Source organism: Epinephelus lanceolatus, chromosome 12, assembly GCF_041903045.1.
Source record: "Epinephelus lanceolatus isolate andai-2023 chromosome 12, ASM4190304v1, whole genome shotgun sequence".
Classification (NCBI taxonomy): domain Eukaryota; kingdom Metazoa; phylum Chordata; class Actinopteri; order Perciformes; family Serranidae; genus Epinephelus; species Epinephelus lanceolatus.
Window position 1 is genome coordinate 6,785,123 of NC_135745.1, and position 19,878 is coordinate 6,805,000.

Sequence of the window (19,878 nt, forward strand, 5' to 3'; positions counted from 1 at the left end):
AATGTAATGCGATACACATAGTGTAAATTTTAGATAGCTGCAAGACAGGAAGGCTTCGGGAGTACAGAAATAACTATTGCCATTGTGTGAATGTGTAAATCAGTGTAAATGTCATCATAGTTATCGTAGTACTTCGGTAGCTAAAGTGCAACCAAAGTAATGCCTACAGTCTCTTCTATTAATTATTAGCTTTAAGTTTAAATGTATTTATTTTTGATTGTGTCACAAAGTGATTACCAAACTCTACGTTTAGTTGTTACCACAAGTTTTACCCCGATAAAAAATTAACAATGTTCCGTTAGTTGTTCATCTTTTCTTGTGTAACTTTACCAATTGACCTCGCGTCACCTACTACGTAACAGACGTGCGACGGAAGTACGTCATCGAACAAAGCATTGTGGTAAACTGAGGTTTTGTACTTTGCTGACGAACCACTGCCAACTGTCATAATTAAGAGCAAGTAGTCTCCCTTCTGATTCACATTTTACCCACTGTCTTGCTTCTGTCAGGTATTTTCCCTCATGGCACTTGTATTATGCAATTCAAAATTAAGTTGTACGTCTTGAATTGCAACTGTGACCACTTGACGTTAGCTGAAAGTAGCAAATTAATATCGGTTAGCTAAAGTTAGAGGGGCATACAACCGTTAACTGTACGACTTACCGTTGAGCTTAAGTTTTACTTGGTTTAATTACGTGTTGCCTTTTGTAGACAACGCTAAATGATTTGGTCTTAATGTGTTTAGCCGTGTTTTATTCTTCCACATGTCCTCTCTGGGCATTTTCTCAATGCAGACTTACTGATAACAAAAAACAGTAGCTACACTGATGTTGTAGCACCTCTCCATCTCTGCCCACTCTCTCTTTAGGCAGTATGGGTCGTGGCTATATAGTAGAAGATGCTGTGGAGGGATATCTGACGAAACTATGTGAACAACAAGCAGGTGCAGTCACAGGCCTGCTTATTGGACAGGTAAGGTTATATACAAACATCCAGCTGTTGTTTAGCCTTTGCTCGTATGGCCGCCTTCCACCTCTGAGTATACATCAGACATGCTGCAACAGTTTGCTAGCAAAACAGTCAGATGTCACTGATTCTACTTACTTGTTGGTCATAATGTAATTGGAAAAATAACCACTCAACAGGTAACACAGGACAACACCATACAAGCTGCGTAAACATTTCTATTGAGGATATAAACAGACTAATACATATATCAATCAATGCATTACTGTCTGTGGCGTGATGAGATAGTAATCAGTGTAAATGACTAAACATTTCAGAGCTCATCCCAAAGGGACTTTGTTGTCATGGCAACTCGGACGCCCCAACGGGAGGAGTCTACTGCAGCAGCTGGAAACTCTCTGGACAAGGAGTGGGTGACTGAGCATGCTCGACAGGTGGGCAAACAGGGACAAGACTGCATCCCAATACACTCTCATTTGGTGTTTAGTATTTAAGAGTGCGTCACAGTGTACTGCATGATAACTCAGACTGTGGAGGGTTTTTAGAACACACAGGGATATGTTTTATTGATGCAGGGAGCTCATACAGTCCATGAATTATAATGAATAATAAAAAAACAATGACAGAAAGACCTTCAGTGGGTTCAAGTCATTGTAAAAATACACCTCTAGCTCCATGAGTAATTGTAAAATCAAAAGCATGGAGCTGTATATTTATTTTACAACATCTGGGTTATGTCCATTGGTGTTAGAAGGCAAAACTGAAAAACTGAAGTGGCAGAAAGACAGCTATGTTTACCAGAAAAGATAAGGTGTTTTTGCCAGTGTCGGCAGGCTACTAAAGTGTTGTTGATCACATCAAATTGATGGAGAGGAGCAGCAGCTGCAGTTAGACCCAGTTCAAGAAGAAGAAGAAGAAGGAGAAGAAGATGATATACTTTATTAATCCCTGAGGGGACATTCATTTTTTTCTCACTCTGTTGTCATATAAACACAAGCCCAAAATACACACACGTACAAACAGGACCTATACATGCATTAAATGGAGAGATGTCAGAGTGAGGGTGCTGCCTTGGACAGGCACCCCAAGCAATTGGGGCTTCATTCCAACCCTGGGGAAAGGAATCGAGTCATTTACCAGACTCCTTGCCCTGAATACATGGCTGACATCGGCATGCTTCACTCATGGGATAAAGTTTATTGACAATTTTAACATCTTTTGGAACTGTAAGGATCGCTTTCAGCGTGATGGGATTCATCCGAACATCACTGGATGCAGACTACTCGGGGCCAACCTACGTCATGCTCTTGGAATGCCATACCAAAACAAGAATGGACAGATAAGAGCCAAGGACAAGTACGGGGCACAGGGACAGACAGCCTGCATCTCTCCCCCTTCACCTGACCCTTTGCTCCACATCACCCAAGGCATTCAGAGGATGTCCCTGTCCCAGTCAGGGATCCAACAACCCCCCTCCTGCCCTTCATCACAACCACCAAGGAGCCAACGTCGCCCCCCCCCCCAGCACCGGCGCAACCACTAAGGAGCCAATGTCGACCCTCCCCACCACCACCACAATCACCACGGAGCCAGCGTCAACCCTCCCCCCCTCCACCACGCTCACCAATCAAGGAGTTAGTTAAAGCTGCCACACTAAAGCTCAGTCAAATTGATGAACTCTTAAATAGTAGCCCTAGACGTCATCACTCAGGTGCCTGTCAGGGATGAGACAGACCCCAATAATACAAGTGCCGGTGGCATGGTCAAACACATCTTGAAATTGAAAAGTATCAGCCAGAGTCATCTCCAAGGTCTGTCTTTCCTGTTTTGACTAGCATCAGGAAAAACAATGTGTACTCGAAGCGCACAGCTACTCTATCTAATCTGACTCCAGTTATGCGTCAGCCACAGACTGTGTCAGACAATGTTAGTACACTAAACTTAGCTTTATTAAATATCAGATCTCTGGCTGGCAAGTCACTATTAATTAATGATTTTATTATCAAGAGAAACCTTGATTTTATGTTTTTAACTGAAACTTGGTTAAATGAAAACAACAGTGCAGCAGTACTTAGTGAAACAGCCCCCCCAAACTTCCATTTTATCAGCTCAGTTAGAGAACTTAAGAAAGGAGGTGGAGTAGCCACTTTATTTAAGGATGTTTACCAGTGCAAACAGTTGTCATATGGGAAGTTGGAGTCTTTTGAATATGTTGCACTGCAGTTGAGATCCTCCTGTCAAGCAGTATTAGTAACCATTTACAGGCCTCCAAAATATAGTGCACACTTTGTTGATGACTTTTCTAAACTATTGTCTGTTGTCTGTATTGCTTTTGACTGTGTTGTTATAGTTGGTGATTTTAATATTCATATTGATAATCCCAAAGATGGCAGTGCGAAAGAACTTTTCTACATCCTGGACAACTTTGAACTTTCCCAGCATGTAACAGAGCCAACACACAATAAGGGACATATTTTAGATCTAATTATCTCCAAAGGGCTCAACATTTCTGAGGTTGTGGTGACTGATGTTGCCCTTTCAGATCATCACTGTGTTTTCTTCAAAATGGCCATCTCCGCTGACACCAGTAAAATTACAACAGAGATAATCAGAAAACGCTATATCAACGAAAACACCTGTACACTATTCACCCAGGATTTTATACCCACACCAGCTCTGCCCTCAGTCTCTGTCAATGATCTGGTTCATAGTTTCAGCTCTAAAGCTATGAATATTATGGACAATATTGCCCCCATGAAGGTCAAAGTTGTCTCTGGTAAGAAAAAACCACCATGGAGGAACACCACATGGGTAAAAGCTCAAAAAAGAGAATGTAGAAAAGCAGAACGCAGGTGGCGAAAAACCAAACTCCAGATTCATTATGACATCTATAAGGAAAGTCTGCACATCTATAACTTGGAGCTAAAAAGGGCGCGGCAGTTCTTTTTCTCTGAGATTATCAACAAAAATAACAACAATGCACAGACTTTATTTACTGTTGTTGACAGACTGACAAACCCATCAGCATCAGTCCCTCCTGAACTGCTATCCACCAAGGCATCTAATGACTTTGCTTCTTTTTTCACAGACAAGATTTTAAAGATAAGACAGACAGTCTGTAACTCCAACACAGTGGCTATTTCACCTGTGCCTCATAAGACTACTCCAGTTAATTTGGCACTTTTTCACCCATTAAATTATGCTACTTTGACAGACATAGTTAGAAACCTTAGGTCCACTACCTGCTGCCTTGACACTCTGCCTACAAGCTTTTTTAAAGATGTTTTTAACTGCATAGCATCAGATATACTGCAGATAGTCAACTGTTCTCTTCAGTCAGGCCTTTTTCCAACGGCCCTGAAGACCGCAGTCATTAAACCTCTTAAAAAAGCCTAATCTGGATGCCTCAGTAATAAATAACTACAGGCCCATATCAAACCTACCATTTTTAGGAAAGATCATTGAAAAGGTTGTTTTTCAGCAACTTAACACCTTCTTGGAACAAAACAATTCCTTTGATGCCTTTCAGTCTGGATTTCGAGCACATCACAGCACTGAGACTGCACTTGTAAAAGTTTTAAATGACATTCATCTGAGCAGTGATGCATCAAAGATTTCGGTTCTGGTATTACTGGACCTCAGTGCTGCATTCGACACAGTCGACCATAAGATACTGATCGAGAGACTAGAAAAGTTTGTGGGACTTTCTGGCACTGTGCTAAATTGGTTTAAATCTTATTTACACGACATGGATTTCTTTGTGTCACTTGGCAATTATGAATCTGTGCAAACAAAAATTACATGTGGAGTTCCTCAAGGGTCCATTCTTGGGCCTCTTCTGTTCAACATCTATATGCTCCCTCTTGCTCAGATTATGGAATATCATAACATCTCCTACCATACTTATGCAGATGACACACAACTTTACATAACAGTGTCACCAGATGACTACAGTCCCCTACATCTACTAAATAAGTGCATTGACAAAATCAATACATGGATGTGCCAGAATTTTCTACAACTAAACACAGACAAAACTGAGATAGTTGTTTTTGGCCCCAAAGAACAAAGATCAATAGTCAGTGCTCACCTTGACGCCATGACACTAAAACCTACAAATCAAGCCAGAAATCTTGGTGTAGTTCTGGACTCAGACCTAAATTTCAATAGTCACATTAAGACAATTACTAAATCAGCCTACTACCACCTTAAAAACATAGCAAGAATAAAAGAATTTCTGTCTAAACAAGATACAGAAAAACTTGTTCATGCTTTCATTTTCAGCAGGCTGGACTATTGTAACGGTGTCTTCACAGGCCTGAGTAAAAAATCTATTAGACAACTGCAGCTCGTCCAGAACGCTGCTGCCAGAGTCCTCACCAACACCAAGGGAGTGGAGCACATTACACCAGTGCTTAAGTCACTGCACTGGCTTCCTGTGTGTCAAAGGACAGACTTTAAAATCTTGTTACTTGTCTATAAAGCACTAAATGGTCTTGGGCCTAAATACATCTCTGATATACTTGTACGTTATGAAGCATCCAGACCCCTCAGATCATCTGGAACAGGTTTACTCAGTGTTCCCAGGATCAAAACCAAACAAGGTGAAGCAGCCTTTAGTTTCTATGCTCCCCGCCTGTGGAACAAACTTCCAGGATATCTGAGGTCGGCTGAAACTGTCAACTCATTTAAATCAGGGCTTAAAACATTACTATTTACTGCAGTTTACCAGTGAGCTAGATATGTAACTTATTGTTAGGATAATCTGTAGCTATTGTTTTTATATTTGTCTGCTGTTGCTTTTGCTTTATGTTTGCTTTTTAAATGCATTTTCTGCACTGTTTTTAACTATTTATTTTCTTGCTTTTAGCTCTTGTTTTTAATAATCTATTTTTTTTAATGTATTTCTCTTGTAAAGCACATTGAATTGCCTTGTGTATGAATGGTGCTATATAAATAAAATTTCCTTGCCTTGCCTTGCCATTGCCGTGCTCAATGGCACCTCGACAGTGCCCAGGATGCAATCTGGCACCTCACCAGTTACCAGTCCATGCTCAATACTTGGTCCATACAGGGACTTGAACTGGCAACCTTCCAGTCCCCAAGCCAAGTCCTTATGGACTGAGCTTCTGCCGTCCCAAAGCCCCACTAGAATGAACAATTGAGTTCCACTTTTAGTGCACCTGATGCTCTGCTGCTCCATCTGTGCCAAGATTGCGCTCTGCACTCTGACGGTGTGGTGATATAAATAACTGACCAGTATATATATTTTAAAAGCACAGCGCTCCTTATTAATGGTTCTGCTCCAAAAATACAAAATCTGTTTGTGGCAGCAGATATTTTGATTATATTTTGATTATTTATTTATTTATGTATGGCATGCCGCCATAAATAAATGAATGCGTGGGAAACCCTGGCTATGGTTTGATCTGTTTTCAGGTGTCTCGGATGCTGCCCGGAGGCCTGTCTGTATTGGGAGTCTTCATCATCTCTGATACTGATTCCAAGGACACACTAACCACACTCCGACAGGTGAGACGCATATAAACACAATGCATGTTAATGATGTACACATGCTTAAAGCTGCATGAGTCCATTTCTGGCCACTAGGGGGCAGAAAAATATTAAAGTTAGCTGACAGATTTCACTTGCTCTTAAAATTGTTGTGACTAGTAAGTCAGTAAGTTTATTTATATAGGAACTTTCAAGAGCAGAATTTCACAAAGTGCTTCACAATGATAAATAAAACAACAGACATAAACTACAGACTTGGGAATAAAGACAAAAAGCCCATGAAATACAAATGAATACAAATGCAAATTAAAAAACATACAAAGTCCATACTGGTGGGTCTTGAGCTGCTTTTAAAAGGTACCCACAGATCTTGTGTCCAAAACAAGAGAGTTCCAAAGTGCAAGAGCCACAACCAAGTCCAATCTGCTTTGGTTTTAAACCTGGAGCAAGGAACATACCCAACAAACCCTGATCAGAGGACCTTAGAAACTGGAGATATAGGCCTGTAGTAAATCTCTAATGTAGGCAGGCGCCTGGCCATGCAGAGCATTGACCACAGGAACCTTAAATTGGATTCTGAATTTAATGGGGAGCCGGTAAAGAGAAATCAGAATCAGTGTCACATGAGACCATTTGGAGGACCTTAGCAAAAGCTTAGCAAGAGCCTCTTGGGCCACTTGTGAACAATCCAAGGATGTTCAGATAAGTAAAAAGCAGACTGCAACAGTCAAGATATGACAAATAAAAGAGTGAATTATCATTTCCCTCTCCACTTGTAGGTGCATATCCATCCACCTGCCTTTATCCACATGTTCAATTTGCACCTAAAATACTTAAGGAGAAATACCCCAAATTTTTAAAAAAAAATCCTCCCTTCATTTGAGGTTTGACTGGCACTCTTGTAGTTAAGTCATCTCATTGCGTCCTTGTATTTTGCAGTGGTATAATGTCTGGATAGTTAGCGCCATCTACAGCTTATCTTGATGAACCAGCTTCCATTATTTGCATTACAGTAGTGGATGGATAATTACATAAATTCACATTTTTTTCTAAGATGCAAAAATCTGCGCTACATTTGAACGGAAACCCGATAGTGGGCCTAAATTAAGTAATTTGGCAGCTGAAGAATGCAGGAAATAATCAAACGCTTAACATGTTGGTCAAGAATCATGCCTGGTTCATAGTGACATGGATTTTGTAGGGAAGATTAATTAAGGAGGAAAAACACCCGACACCTTCCATTACCTTAGAGACAAACTGGGTGGGGTAGAAATAAACAACTTAAACAAGATGTATAGCTGAATATCATCTGCAAAGCAGTGACTTATTATCTGCCAAATGTGGAAGTTTTAAACAAACAAAAGAAAGGACAAAGGACTAGGACAGAGCCTTGGTTAGAACACAACACAGGGTTTTGAACGAGGGAACATAGTTACCAGCAGTAACTGAAACACTTTTAGGTAGTCAGAGGTAGGAAGAGACTGCTCACACATCCAGCAGACCCTGAACAACCTTTGCATTCATTTGGAGTCCAATATTCCTTCTCTGTTTATATAAAATAAATGCTTTATGTACAGTGAGTGCATTTATACATCATATGAGCTTTGGTTATGTGCACATACCTATGAGTGTGTTCTGTTCTATTCTTCTGACCATTGTACTCTGTGTTTGTGTTTAGCTGGTTTTTGCGGTGGAGAATGTGATCTCCTCTGAGCATCTGTGGAACCTTGCAGATGATGACGTCACAGACTGTGTCACACTGCACGTCAACCCCAAAACCAGGAAGTATCCTTTTGCACAGCCTTCTCATTGGATGGTTACTTACCAGATACAGTGTGTGGATATTCTTTAACCTCACTTATTAGAACCATCTGCAGAACCTTTGACATCAAAGATCCCAAGGTTGGTTTACAGCTTTTGTTTCTAACAAAGCCCCAGCTTTCATCTGCAGTCATTACATTTATTCCATTGCATATTGCCTTAAAAAAAGCACACAAGTTTTTTAATTTTGTCCTAAAATTTGTTCTGTATAAGCACCAATTAAAATGATTTGGACTGAGGAGTTTTTGTCACTGATCTACCTATAGCTGAAATGTTTTGAGTTAATAGGTACCCACCCTTTATACAGAGACACTCTAAAGGTCCATCCAGATTATTCTGAATGTCTTGTAGATTTCTCAGTAACTATGTTTGAGAGGAAAATCAGTCAACAGGGCAGGATTTGGATCAGGGCCCAAAGCATCAGGCTTGCAACTCGCACTCAAGTTGTGTTTAAGTTTGAGTGCAGAAATTTAGCCGTGACAGTAATTACAAAAACACTGACGTGCTTGTTACGTATACCTCTGGTTGAGCTCACCACATCTCTCGCCTCCAGTAGCACTCGTTTCCAGTCTTTTTTTTTTTTTTTTTTTTTTGTACTTTAATCCTTCCTCTGAACACCCAGTTTCTTTTTTATTTGGAGCATTGACTCATTTTGTGAGATTTTCTGCCATAGCTTCTTCCACACTCCTAGCTGCTGTTCTATTGTTATGGTCTCTCCCCTCCTTCTGCCCCCTTTCCCTCTTGCTGGTTGACAATAAATGCGTGAAATACATCACTTCAGGTGCAGAAGACTCCAGACACTACAACTCTAACTTCCGCTAACTTCTGGTCAGCCTACAGAAAAATGTAAACACTCAATTGTGCGAACTTGGTTGTCATGGTCTTGAACGTTACAGACATTAATTTATCTGTATAAGTCCTGCACTCTAGCTTTAAAGTAGCATTGTGTTGGATTTAGGGAGCTTTATAGGCAGCAATTGAATATTATAGTCATTATGTTTTAATTAGTGTGAAATCACCTCAAACTAAGAATGATTGTGTTTTTGTTAGCTTAGAATGAGGCACTCATATCTACATAGGGAGCAGGTCCTCTTCCACAGGGTCCAACATGTTGCACAGCCATGTTTCAACGGTAGCCCAGAATGGACAAACCAACCTATGGCTCCAGAGAGCCCTTTTCATGTTTTTACATGACCTGAAAGCCACTGTAGATGCTTGGAAAGGGAGGGGTATTCAGGTTGCATTCTGCAACTTCACCGCTAGATAGCGCTAAATCCAACACACTGCCCCTTTAACTGACTGAAGAGCAAACTTACACATGTCAAATGATCATGGACTTGATGCCATATTTTGATGTGAACATGTAGCATTGTGTTGTTTTCATTCATATCAATGTCATTGGCTGTTCCAGAGCATGGCCAAGCCTGCAGACTGGAAATACCAGTCAGGTGTGTGTTCCTCCTGGAGCATGGTGACATGTTGTTTAAATGTGGACATGTTGGTACCACTGCCAGACAACAGAACCGATGGAGAAATCATGGATAAATGTCTTAAGGTTTGTGCACACTCACATATACATATTTGCACACATTTTTTCAGGAACTTCAGTGGAAATGTTCTTAAGTCATGCTTTGTTTTAGGAGGAGCTAAGAGTGTGGGCGCATCAGCTGGAGAGTGGAGTTTGTCTGATTGATGGAAAAAAGCTTGCAGAGGACACAGAGCTCACAGGAGGACAGGTTGTATGAATCTGAGAAACCTTCAAATTAAATTAAACCTATAAAACCTGCATTATTTTGAAGAAGGTTGCCAATGAAACTTTATTTTTGGACCTTTGCTCAAAGGCACTTTAATAGTATTTGTTATATAAAATGTACTTCTTTAGGTCATTTGAAGAGTGTCAACTGGTTTGTCTCACACCTGTCTCATAGTACTGAAAACTATTTTGCAGTGTTTTTGTGTCTGATAAGTCGTCAACTAGTGTCCATTACTGAAACCAGTTCTCCTGGATAGTATTTCACTCCCATGTGTTGACCTCTGTCCTGTTTTTGTTCTGAATGCTTACTTAGACCTAATCTCATCAGGGCAGTGTAGTTTCAAATACAAAGTTGTCAGTCTGATATTTCACACAGACACCTTTTCAAAAGCAAGTTACTTTTATTTAAGGTAATATGTGATGTTATGTTGGCACAGCTCAGGCCATTGCGTCCAAAATGCATATTTTTCATATAAATATTTAACAAAGTATGACAAATAAACTGTTTTTATCTCTTTTATACTTTTGAAGATCTATTAAAAAAAATAAAGAATTAACCCCATTGAACCTAATTGAGCTCAATATTTAAAAACGTATCTCCTCTTTGTGTTAAAGCTAGACAGTACACGCTCCATTGTAACAGATACTCTTACCAATTTAAAAGATTTCTACAGATTTTGAAAATTTATTTTTAGTTTTTAAGTTACCAGTATTCTCATTTCTCCCCAGTCATTCCCTACAGTATGTTCTTTGCTACAACTTAAAAGATACAAACACCATTCCAACTTCCGGACCTTTTTATGCCTCCATGCCGGTGATAGCCGTGGCTGGAAGCAAATGTCCACCTGGACGTTAAGATGAACCGAATAGGTTTTGGTGGTCACAGATCAAAGTTCAAGGTCACTGTGACCTCACCTGTCTCAAGATTGTGAATGTGATATCTTAAGAACAGTTTGAGGGAATTTCTTCAAATTTGGCCCAAACGTTTACCTTAACTCAGCCATAAACTGATAAGATTTTGATGGTCAAAGGTAGGGATGTCCCGATCCAGCTTTTTCACTTCCGATCCGATACCAATATTACAGCCTTGAGTTTTGGCTGATACCGATACCGATCCGATCCAAGTGCATATTATACATATTCACTTATTTTGTTGTCAGTCATGTTAGAAAAGGTTTGATCAAGCAATATTACTCTAACAAGAACAACTACTTAATCGGGTTAGTTAGAATGATCCACAACAGTTGGTATGAGAAACTGACCCGTTTATTGTTAACAGGGTTAAATAAACAAACTTTAAACTTGAACATTAACATTAAATAAAAAATATAGCTGGTTTGCTTTGGCTGCTTTGGCCCCCTAATAAATAGAAAATACATCAACACAAGAAATCTTTAAAATGTCTAACATTGAAATTAAAATAGCAGCAAGACTCTACACACTTGTGCTTTGGCCCCCTAATAAATAAAAAATAGATTAACACCACAAGACATTGTTGACATTTAACAAACAATGCAGCCTTTCCTTTTCAGTTATTTTTGTAGTGTCAGTGCCAGCCTGGTGCACAGGCACACAATATTGTACAACTGTTTAAACAAGCAATAGTCCATCCATGGCTCCAATTTCACTAATTGTGCCCAAAACAATGCCATCAGTGCTCTTTACTTAAACAGTAAGAGTGTAAACCAAATAAAAATATCACTCTCAAAAAACCAGAGCAGAAAATAAATAGTTAGTTAACTAAGTTGACCGCTACCCCTCCTACCCTTCATGTGTGTCTGCATGCTGGCCTGGTGGATTGATAGTAAGTGCTGGAGCAGATCACTGGAATGGACTGTTTGAATCGCAGAGCGCTGGGCTGGCCAGAAAACCTGGATCGTGAAAAACTCCGTGAAAAACTGGATCTGAGTTCTTGGATCGGCATTTTTCCATGCAGTCCCATCCGTTGCCAATGCACGTATTTTGCTAATATTGGCGGCCGATACTGATCCGAATATCGGATCGGGACATCCCTAGTCAAAGGTCAAGGTCACTGTGACTGTCATTCTCTTTAACGTGTTATCTCTAGAACACCGCAGTATATCAAGATGGCCTTAAGGGAGTGTCCTCAAATTTGGCACAAGCTTCCACTTGGACTTAAGAGTGGACTGATTAGAATTTTGTGGTCGAAGGTCAAAGGCCAAGGTCAAGGTCACTGTGACCTCACAAAACATGTTTTTGGCTATAACTCAAGAATTCATATACTAATTATGACAAAATTTTACATAAATGTCTGATAGGATATGATGACAAAATGATGGCATTTTATAACCAAAAGTTGATGGTCAGCTATATTATTCTGCAAAAACACGTTTCTGGCCATTACTCAATGTCATATCTCAGGAACAGAGGGGGAGGCATTTGGTCAGATACTGAAGTGTTGACACTAATCGTAAGGCAAGGCGATAATTCAACATTTATTATTATTATTATTATTATTATTATTATTTAAATATTATGTTAGTTCTCGGACTATACAAGTGGATGGATCCAATACTGCCTTCTGATAAAGTGCAGGGGACACTTCCCCTGTGTCCCCAGTAAATTATGTCCCTGCTGTCAACTAACAGTGCATATAATACAATAAGAACTACATGTAATGACAATAATGAATCTAACAGACTCTCTGGATTGTGTGAAAGACAAGACTATGTTTGTAACCCAATGTGTCTGATATTTTTCTGTAGAAGAGAAATGTGAGACAGACCTACACAGCTCAGTTACTCATCACACCGGTAAGAGACACACACACACACACAAATACACGACTACATGTCACAAGACGGAATCGTTTTGTTGTCCACCACTTTTGAAAATGTCAACATGAATATTTGTTGAATGTTTTCCTACAACTCAAGCATTTCTCATTAAGAATGAATTGAATAGTAGTGTATACCATATAGGCACTGTATATTACGCACTCCATAGTGAATTAGCAATCATGGCTGGAATGAAGCTACAAAATCAAGTTGATTGTACATGCTTTTTATTATAGAGGACTGTGATTTCCTGTGTGTTAGGATGACAGGAGGTTAACAGATGTGGTCCAGCGGTGTGGAGGCAGTGTGTCAGTCAGAGGAGCAATCCACAGCAGAGCTTACTTACACAGCAACAAACCAAAGGCCAAACTGGCTGAGAAGGTAAGGCTGTGATCCAGTAGACAATATGAATTGAATCTGAAACAACAATCCATCGTTTTATCATGAACTCTTAATTTCGGACAGCTGCTGAAGAGGGACGTGGTTTCTACGGTGGCCACAAGGGTTCAGATGGTGCTGGAGGAGCTGCTGACATCAGAGGAGGAGAGCAAGAGCAGCAGCAGCAGCAGCAGCAGCAGAGACAAACAACAGACAGGTACACACACCCACAAGAACTAACCAGTTTGCTCCACCAATCATAAGCTTGTGTCTACAGATAGTTGAAGTCAAGGTTAAGGTTGAGGTCAGGGTGGTGGGTGGGTTCAGGGTCAGCCAATCCCTGTGAAGAGGAAGGATCTGTATTCTGATAGGATGATCTGCACTAGAAGCTTTACTGTGAGCAAATGATTACCTGACTTTACGAAACCCAGTTCACCAAGAGTAAAATACAAGTGTAACAGTGCTAGGTGAACAATGCACAAAGCTTAAGATGGTTAAGTGAGAATTCTGGATTTTGCCCTTTGTGTCCAACTGCAGCCAAACAAAAGGAAATAAAAGCTTGAGTTTACTTATGGATGAGATTACTGTCCATAAGTTAAAGTGAAGTTAAAGTAAGACTGTGTAACTTTTTAAAGAAGAAGTAACATCTTTATTCATCAAAACTTAATTTAATAATTTATGAAATGCACCTTTTCAATACACCTGGGGGGGTTTTCTGCTGCAGTTTTACTTGATCTGGTATGACCAGCAGCTTATGGTGACTAATGTTGGCAACTTTAGATAAATATTGCTGTTTAACTGATATTATAGAATCAGACTCTATGATTCTTTTTTCCCCTGTGCTACTATTACACTACATTTTAGCACGACACATGGTTTTATCACAGAAAAAAAAAAGAGTATACACTTTACCTCACCCTGCAACGTGCTTGTGCACTCACGGTGTGGTCAGACAGGATTTTGCCAGTTGAAATTCAAACAAGCCTTTAGGGGTCACTTTCACAAATTTTGAAACTATGCCAAATGCTTGACATTTACAACATCTTGCTAGTGTGTCCGTGAGCCATTCACATGTGGTCAAACTGTCTCAGTTTCAGTGGTGCTGGACTGCTGGTTACTGAGGTTCGACAAGAGCAAGTTGAAGAAGAATTATCACTAGGTTTAAATGTCCATGTCTGAGGAAAAACTAAAAATAATTAACGTTGATTTGTAATAAATCATTTTGGATAACGATTTCTTAATTTATGGGCTATTTGGGATTTTTAGGGTACTGACATTGGGGTTTGACATTGGCATGGCAACAAATGACATTTCAAAGCTTTAAGGTCTTGCAGGTCAATCAAACTGAACTTTTTCTTCATTCAGATGAATCGAGGACAAATTTCTATGTGACTGCACATTCAATTAAGTCACTCAATGATACTGGCTTTAAGCAACTGACCCAAGAGATTGCAATGTGCCATTATTATATTATTGCCACTTATGGCAACAGTGGCTGCTCTTTACAATTTTAGTGTCTTTCTTGATAACCACAGTAACATTAGGCAAGAAATATTTAGATCAAAAACATCTCAACCGCTCCTCTCACTGTGCCTCTGACTCTATGTCTTTCTTTCAGAACAATTCTGTCTCCCTCATCGTGTCTTCTGTCCAGTAAAAGTGAGTGGGCCAGTGTGTGTGTGTGACTACCAATTCAGTGACGAGGCCCTGTCTGAGGTGACTGACAGGCTGAAGGAGATGCTGGACATTGACGCAGCCGAGGAAGATTTAGATACCAGGCAGGAAACACCAGCAGAAATCCCAGAGACAGATGTTGCAGCAGGTAGGGAAAGAGTGTGTGTCTGCACAGTATCTACGGTGTGATTTATGAATTCAGTTCATACAGTAGGATTTTCACACCAAAACATGTTTTAATTCAGAGAGCATTGCAATGGAAGCATCAGTTTTCATTCTCTTTACTCCTATCACATCGTTATTAAATGCCCTGTAGAGTGATAATCATGGTTTTGCCATTGGAACATCACTACAATGTTATGTACAAACTTTTTATCTACTTGCACTAACCCCATGTGGACATGATACTTTATTTTACGTATAGCAGTCAGGAAGCAGGCTGACAATGTTAGCTGTGAAAAGCTAATCAGTCCCTTTGAAAAAACATTAAATCTTGCTCCTGAACTGTATTTATTATACATAGCTTAACCATAATGATACTACCTACTGTCCTCCAAAATGTATTTAAAATGTCAACAAATATTTAAGATCCTTTTCAGACAGTTTGAAGATATAAGGGACACTGGAAAAAAATTAGCATTAACTAAGTGGTGTGTACTTGTATCCAGAATAATTATATTTAACGTCCAACTGAAATTGAAATAAACTTTAAATACGTAATTTCTGCAGCTGAGCAGTATGTTATTTGTAAAATAGAGACTGACAGTAAAGAAAAGCTGTGTTCTCTTTCCGATTCCCGAGCCTGCAGGGACTGACTGTATATAAAGGTTGGTTAAAACGAGGTTATCACGCTTGATGTGAAGGAATTCTCTGATTTTTATACATAACTAAATAAATAAATATATAATAAATAACCAGGTTTGCCTTACTGAGATACTGTATTATTGCAGTTTATGAAAGTGTGTATTGTGTGTTTCCAGAGCCCATTGGGGAAACTGCTGAGGTGCTAGAGCCCAAGAGGAACAACTATATTGGTAAAACTCTTTCCATTGTAACACCTACAGTTAGGTTTAGAAAAATTCTTATAACATCACTACTATAGCCAAGTAAAGCAAAAAAAAAAAGTGATATTTTAAACTGGCTTCTTTACAAAATAGTAAAAGAGATATTTTGAATTTTTTGAAGTGGGTTTGTGTGAGATACTCATGTATAGTCAATTATTACATAAAATAGATGTCAGTCGGCACGCCCCCAGTTTGGAGAAGTAGACAGAGGTTATGTTTTTATTTTTGTACAATTTAAAATATGCAAAATGACAAAAATAACAAACAGTATACAGTGCAGGGGGAGGCAGCGAACCGAGTGGACTTATTTAAAGCCTCCACCTACTAAAAGTTAAAATTTCACAATGTTATTAAGAACACAAAAATGAACACAGTAAATAATAGGAGCCACAGTAGCTAATCAATGTGCTGCTGTGGAGGGGTCAGAAGCAAAAGAAATTTACCCACCTAACAATGTCCCACCTAAAAAAGTCAGATTCAGCAAAGTCACACACAACAACACAAACTAACTAACTGATCAAGTCAGCGGAAGAACAGAAGCTCCATTGTTTAGCGAGCTATAATAACTGTTTTGTCAATGGAGGCTGGTGGCTTTGATGAGAGTATAAATGAGGAACTGAAGGTATTAGTGTCTTTCCTGCCAGGAAGGACTGTCTGCAGCAAGGTAAAGCAGTAAAAAATATTCTCAATATAGCCTACACTTATACTGATATTGGTATTTTTACTTTTTGACTTTTTTTGCTGGCTAAAATACATTTTACTGCTGCCCTGTCCACAGCAAGACATTGTTTAGCTTCAGTGGCATCACTCCAGCTAGCTTCTCCAGGTGCTGACTGCCACCTACTCGAGGTAATACGCTGGCTATAGATAAATACCTCATACAACCCACTTCAAAGGATCCAAACTGTCCCTTTAAGAGGCCGTTTACACGTGGCCGGCTATTTTCATAAACTGACATTTCACCGTCTCTGTTTTCAAAAAGATCTTCGTTTACACTTACCTGTATATATATATACACAAGAGCATGCCAAACCTGTAGGTGGCAGTGTAACGAGAAGCTCAAGCCTTCCATGTATCCATTGTCACCATAGCAACATAGGTCGCACTTTTGACACAGGCGCAAGTTCCGGTGCATACTGTGACGTCGGCTGCCTATAACTCCGTTTATCTCCATTTATCTCAGTTTACATGCAAATGTGCAACCGGAGTTTTCCAAAATCTCCATTCTGGCCGGAGTTTTTAGAAAGACTCGTTTTCAGAGGAGAAATCTCCGTTTGCGTGTAAACGAAGGGCACAAACGAAGGAAGATGTCTCCGTTTATCAAAATCACCGTGTACGTGTAAACGGCCTCTAACTCATGGTAGTCATGAGATATTATTACTCTATGCTACTATGTGTAGACTCTGGAGTTGGAAAAATTTGTTTCGGGGAGTTCAAATTGATAAATCCCTTTTAACAACCAACTGGTTAACAACAAGCATACAGCACATATGTTTTTTTCCCACTCCTTTTCCAGCATGCACTGTGCAGTGTATTGCTTTCTTCATATACTGTAGAAAATGGAAGGTGGTGGAATTGTGTTGTGTTGGTTAGATTGCGTATGGTGTAGTTTGAGACGATAGTTTGTCATCCAGTCAGAACCACTCAGGCTTTTTGTTTAATTTTTGACTTTTGTCACAGTGCATCTCAGAGAGTTGGGGCTTAATCTGGCATCAAGCACTGTACAGGAATAATCAGTCCACTACAGCATACCAGTCACCCTTACCACTTTTAAAATTTGTTAAGAATTAACAACTTGACACTTAAACCAAAAAAGTATGATGTGAGTGTGTACATATTTGTGCATGAGTTGCCCTAATTCTCTTCTGTGTTGTTTAGGTGTTGCCATGGCTATTGCTGTCGCCCTACTTGCCACTGCTGCCTCAATGCTCTATCTCAGTGATGCTTAATAAACACACATGTACACACCAAAAAAAGTGTTTGTAACATTTCTACAATGTGTATGTTGGTTGAATCAGAAAGTGCAATAGTGCAGTTTAAATTTGGGAACATTAAAGTGATGCTTTGCTGATTTTCAACCAGCTTTGAGTAGCACCAATTTCAAAAGTATTTGCATCTTTCTACTGTATAGACAGCCAGTTAGTTTTATGAATCTTTCCAGCAGTGAAATACATCTTTAATTTGACTGACTGCAAACTGTTAAAATCTTTTGTCCGTTATTTGTTTTTAGTAAGCTCTTCTATATTCTATCATGATATTAATATTTTTATAATCATGATGTTTTGTGTAATGGGAACAGGTTTACTTGTAGTGAAACTCTGCAGTTCCCCTCAGTACTATGGAGCGTTTAATGTCTTTCGGCTAACTGTTTTGGTTCAACAGCCCACTACTTTAATGTTTTGGGTCAGTCTCACCAATCTCTTCCAGCAGCAGCAGGCAGCTGTTTTCAGTGAAAAACTCTGGATAAACTCACTCTACATTCATTACAGGGTGATCCAGACAGTACATTCGCTCTAAGTTAACTTTTAAAACCATTTACTAATCATCGCTAAATGTTGATTTATTCTGCACATACAATTTAACATGACAGAATCACAGAATAAATCCCACAACTCTATTCATACATACTGATTCAATAGGTCTTTTTAACAGCAGACATTCTGACACATCGCAGGAGGAAAAGCACAAGTGTAAATAATGTAAGGAGTGATGGCTGAATTCCATTTACCTGCCCCAATTTCAGGGTACTGGCATGGTTACTGCTTACTGTCACTCTCACTGGGACACTTGAAAAGAACAGAGGCATTATTAGGGCTATTAGGAAAGCCTGTGCTTTTCCTGCTATGACAAAACAAAATGTCTGCTGTGAGAAAGGCCTATGATTATTATCACACTTATTTCTGCCCTACTTTTCACATGTTAAATCTCTTCTCCTGTGTAACCCCCATCTCGTCTTACCGCAGTTTCCTTGGTACTGTTTTTCCATTTCGCTGGGCATTGATTCTGCCGGTGGTGATGACCAGGCACCCAGGAACAGCGCAAGGCTTTGACATTTGACATAGTGGCCAAACAGTGGAATTATAAATTCCAGGTCCAATATGTGATGCCATTGGGCCCAAAAAGACTTTTTCTGGCAGACATACATTGTTAAAGAGATGTCTGTAAATCAGTGGATACATTTTTTGAGCGCCAGAACCCGCTGGGTGTGGTCAGCTCAGGAGGTGAAATGGGCTTGAAATATTTTCAACCAGAAAGAGCAGCAACACTGCTATTCAGCCTGTTGTTCAGTTACATGTTAAGCCTTGAAATTTCTGTGTTGGATTGATTATCATGATTTCATTTGCAAATAAATTATTTAAGAGTGGTATTCCCATGACTGACACTGGGAAGAAAACAGGATCCAGGGGTTTGCCTGGTTCAGAGACTGTCAAAAGGTAAGAGCACATTGCCGTGGCACGGGTGCGTCATATGCTGTTGGATTTTACTAGAAAATTCCTCCCGGAGTCCTTTACATAGAACCCAGTCCACAGGCTGTTATAGGCAACCAGGAAAGTGGGTGAACGTCTCAGGGCGTCGGTGGCTTAGTGGTAGAGCAGGCGCCCCATGTACAAGGCTGCTGCCGCAGCGGCCCGGGTTTGAATCCAGCCTGTGGCCCTTTGCTGCATGTCATCCCCTCTCTTTCTCCCCCCTTCACGCTTACCTGTCCTGTCCATTAAAGGCAAAATGGCCCAAAAAATATCTTGGGAAAAAAAACAAAGTTGTAAGGAGCTCTGTACAACATTCAGGGCCGAGATTGTCTGCTAATGGTTCTCAACATGGAGCCAGGTAAGGCGGCAGCTAGCAGGTAATGATGCTAACAGAACAGTGCTAATAATGGCAACAGTGCTGACAGAATTAATGGCGATAACCT

General features: G+C 39.8%; 1 protein-coding gene across 2 annotated transcripts; it reads left to right on the forward strand.

The window, feature by feature from the left end:
- Positions 1 to 378: 378 nt before the first annotated feature.
- odr4 (odr-4 GPCR localization factor homolog) lies at positions 379 to 17,944 on the forward strand. 2 transcript variants are annotated; one of them, XM_033649575.2, is made up of 14 exons: positions 379 to 509; positions 837 to 972; positions 1,284 to 1,400; positions 6,406 to 6,498; positions 8,159 to 8,265; positions 8,346 to 8,382; positions 9,713 to 9,856; positions 9,942 to 10,037; positions 12,781 to 12,828; positions 13,114 to 13,233; positions 13,318 to 13,447; positions 14,849 to 15,052; positions 15,885 to 15,938; positions 17,847 to 17,944. In XM_033649575.2, the coding sequence occupies exons 2-14, from the start codon at positions 874 to 876 to the stop codon at positions 17,915 to 17,917; spliced, it is 1,320 nt and encodes a 439-aa protein (XP_033505466.1). In that variant the 5' UTR covers positions 379 to 509; positions 837 to 873; the 3' UTR covers positions 17,918 to 17,944. The 2 variants fall into 2 exon arrangements, with proteins under 2 accessions (XP_033505466.1, XP_033505465.1); XM_033649574.2 differs by having other exon boundaries at positions 386 to 509; positions 869 to 972.
- The last annotated feature ends 1,934 nt before the right edge of the window (positions 17,945 to 19,878 follow it).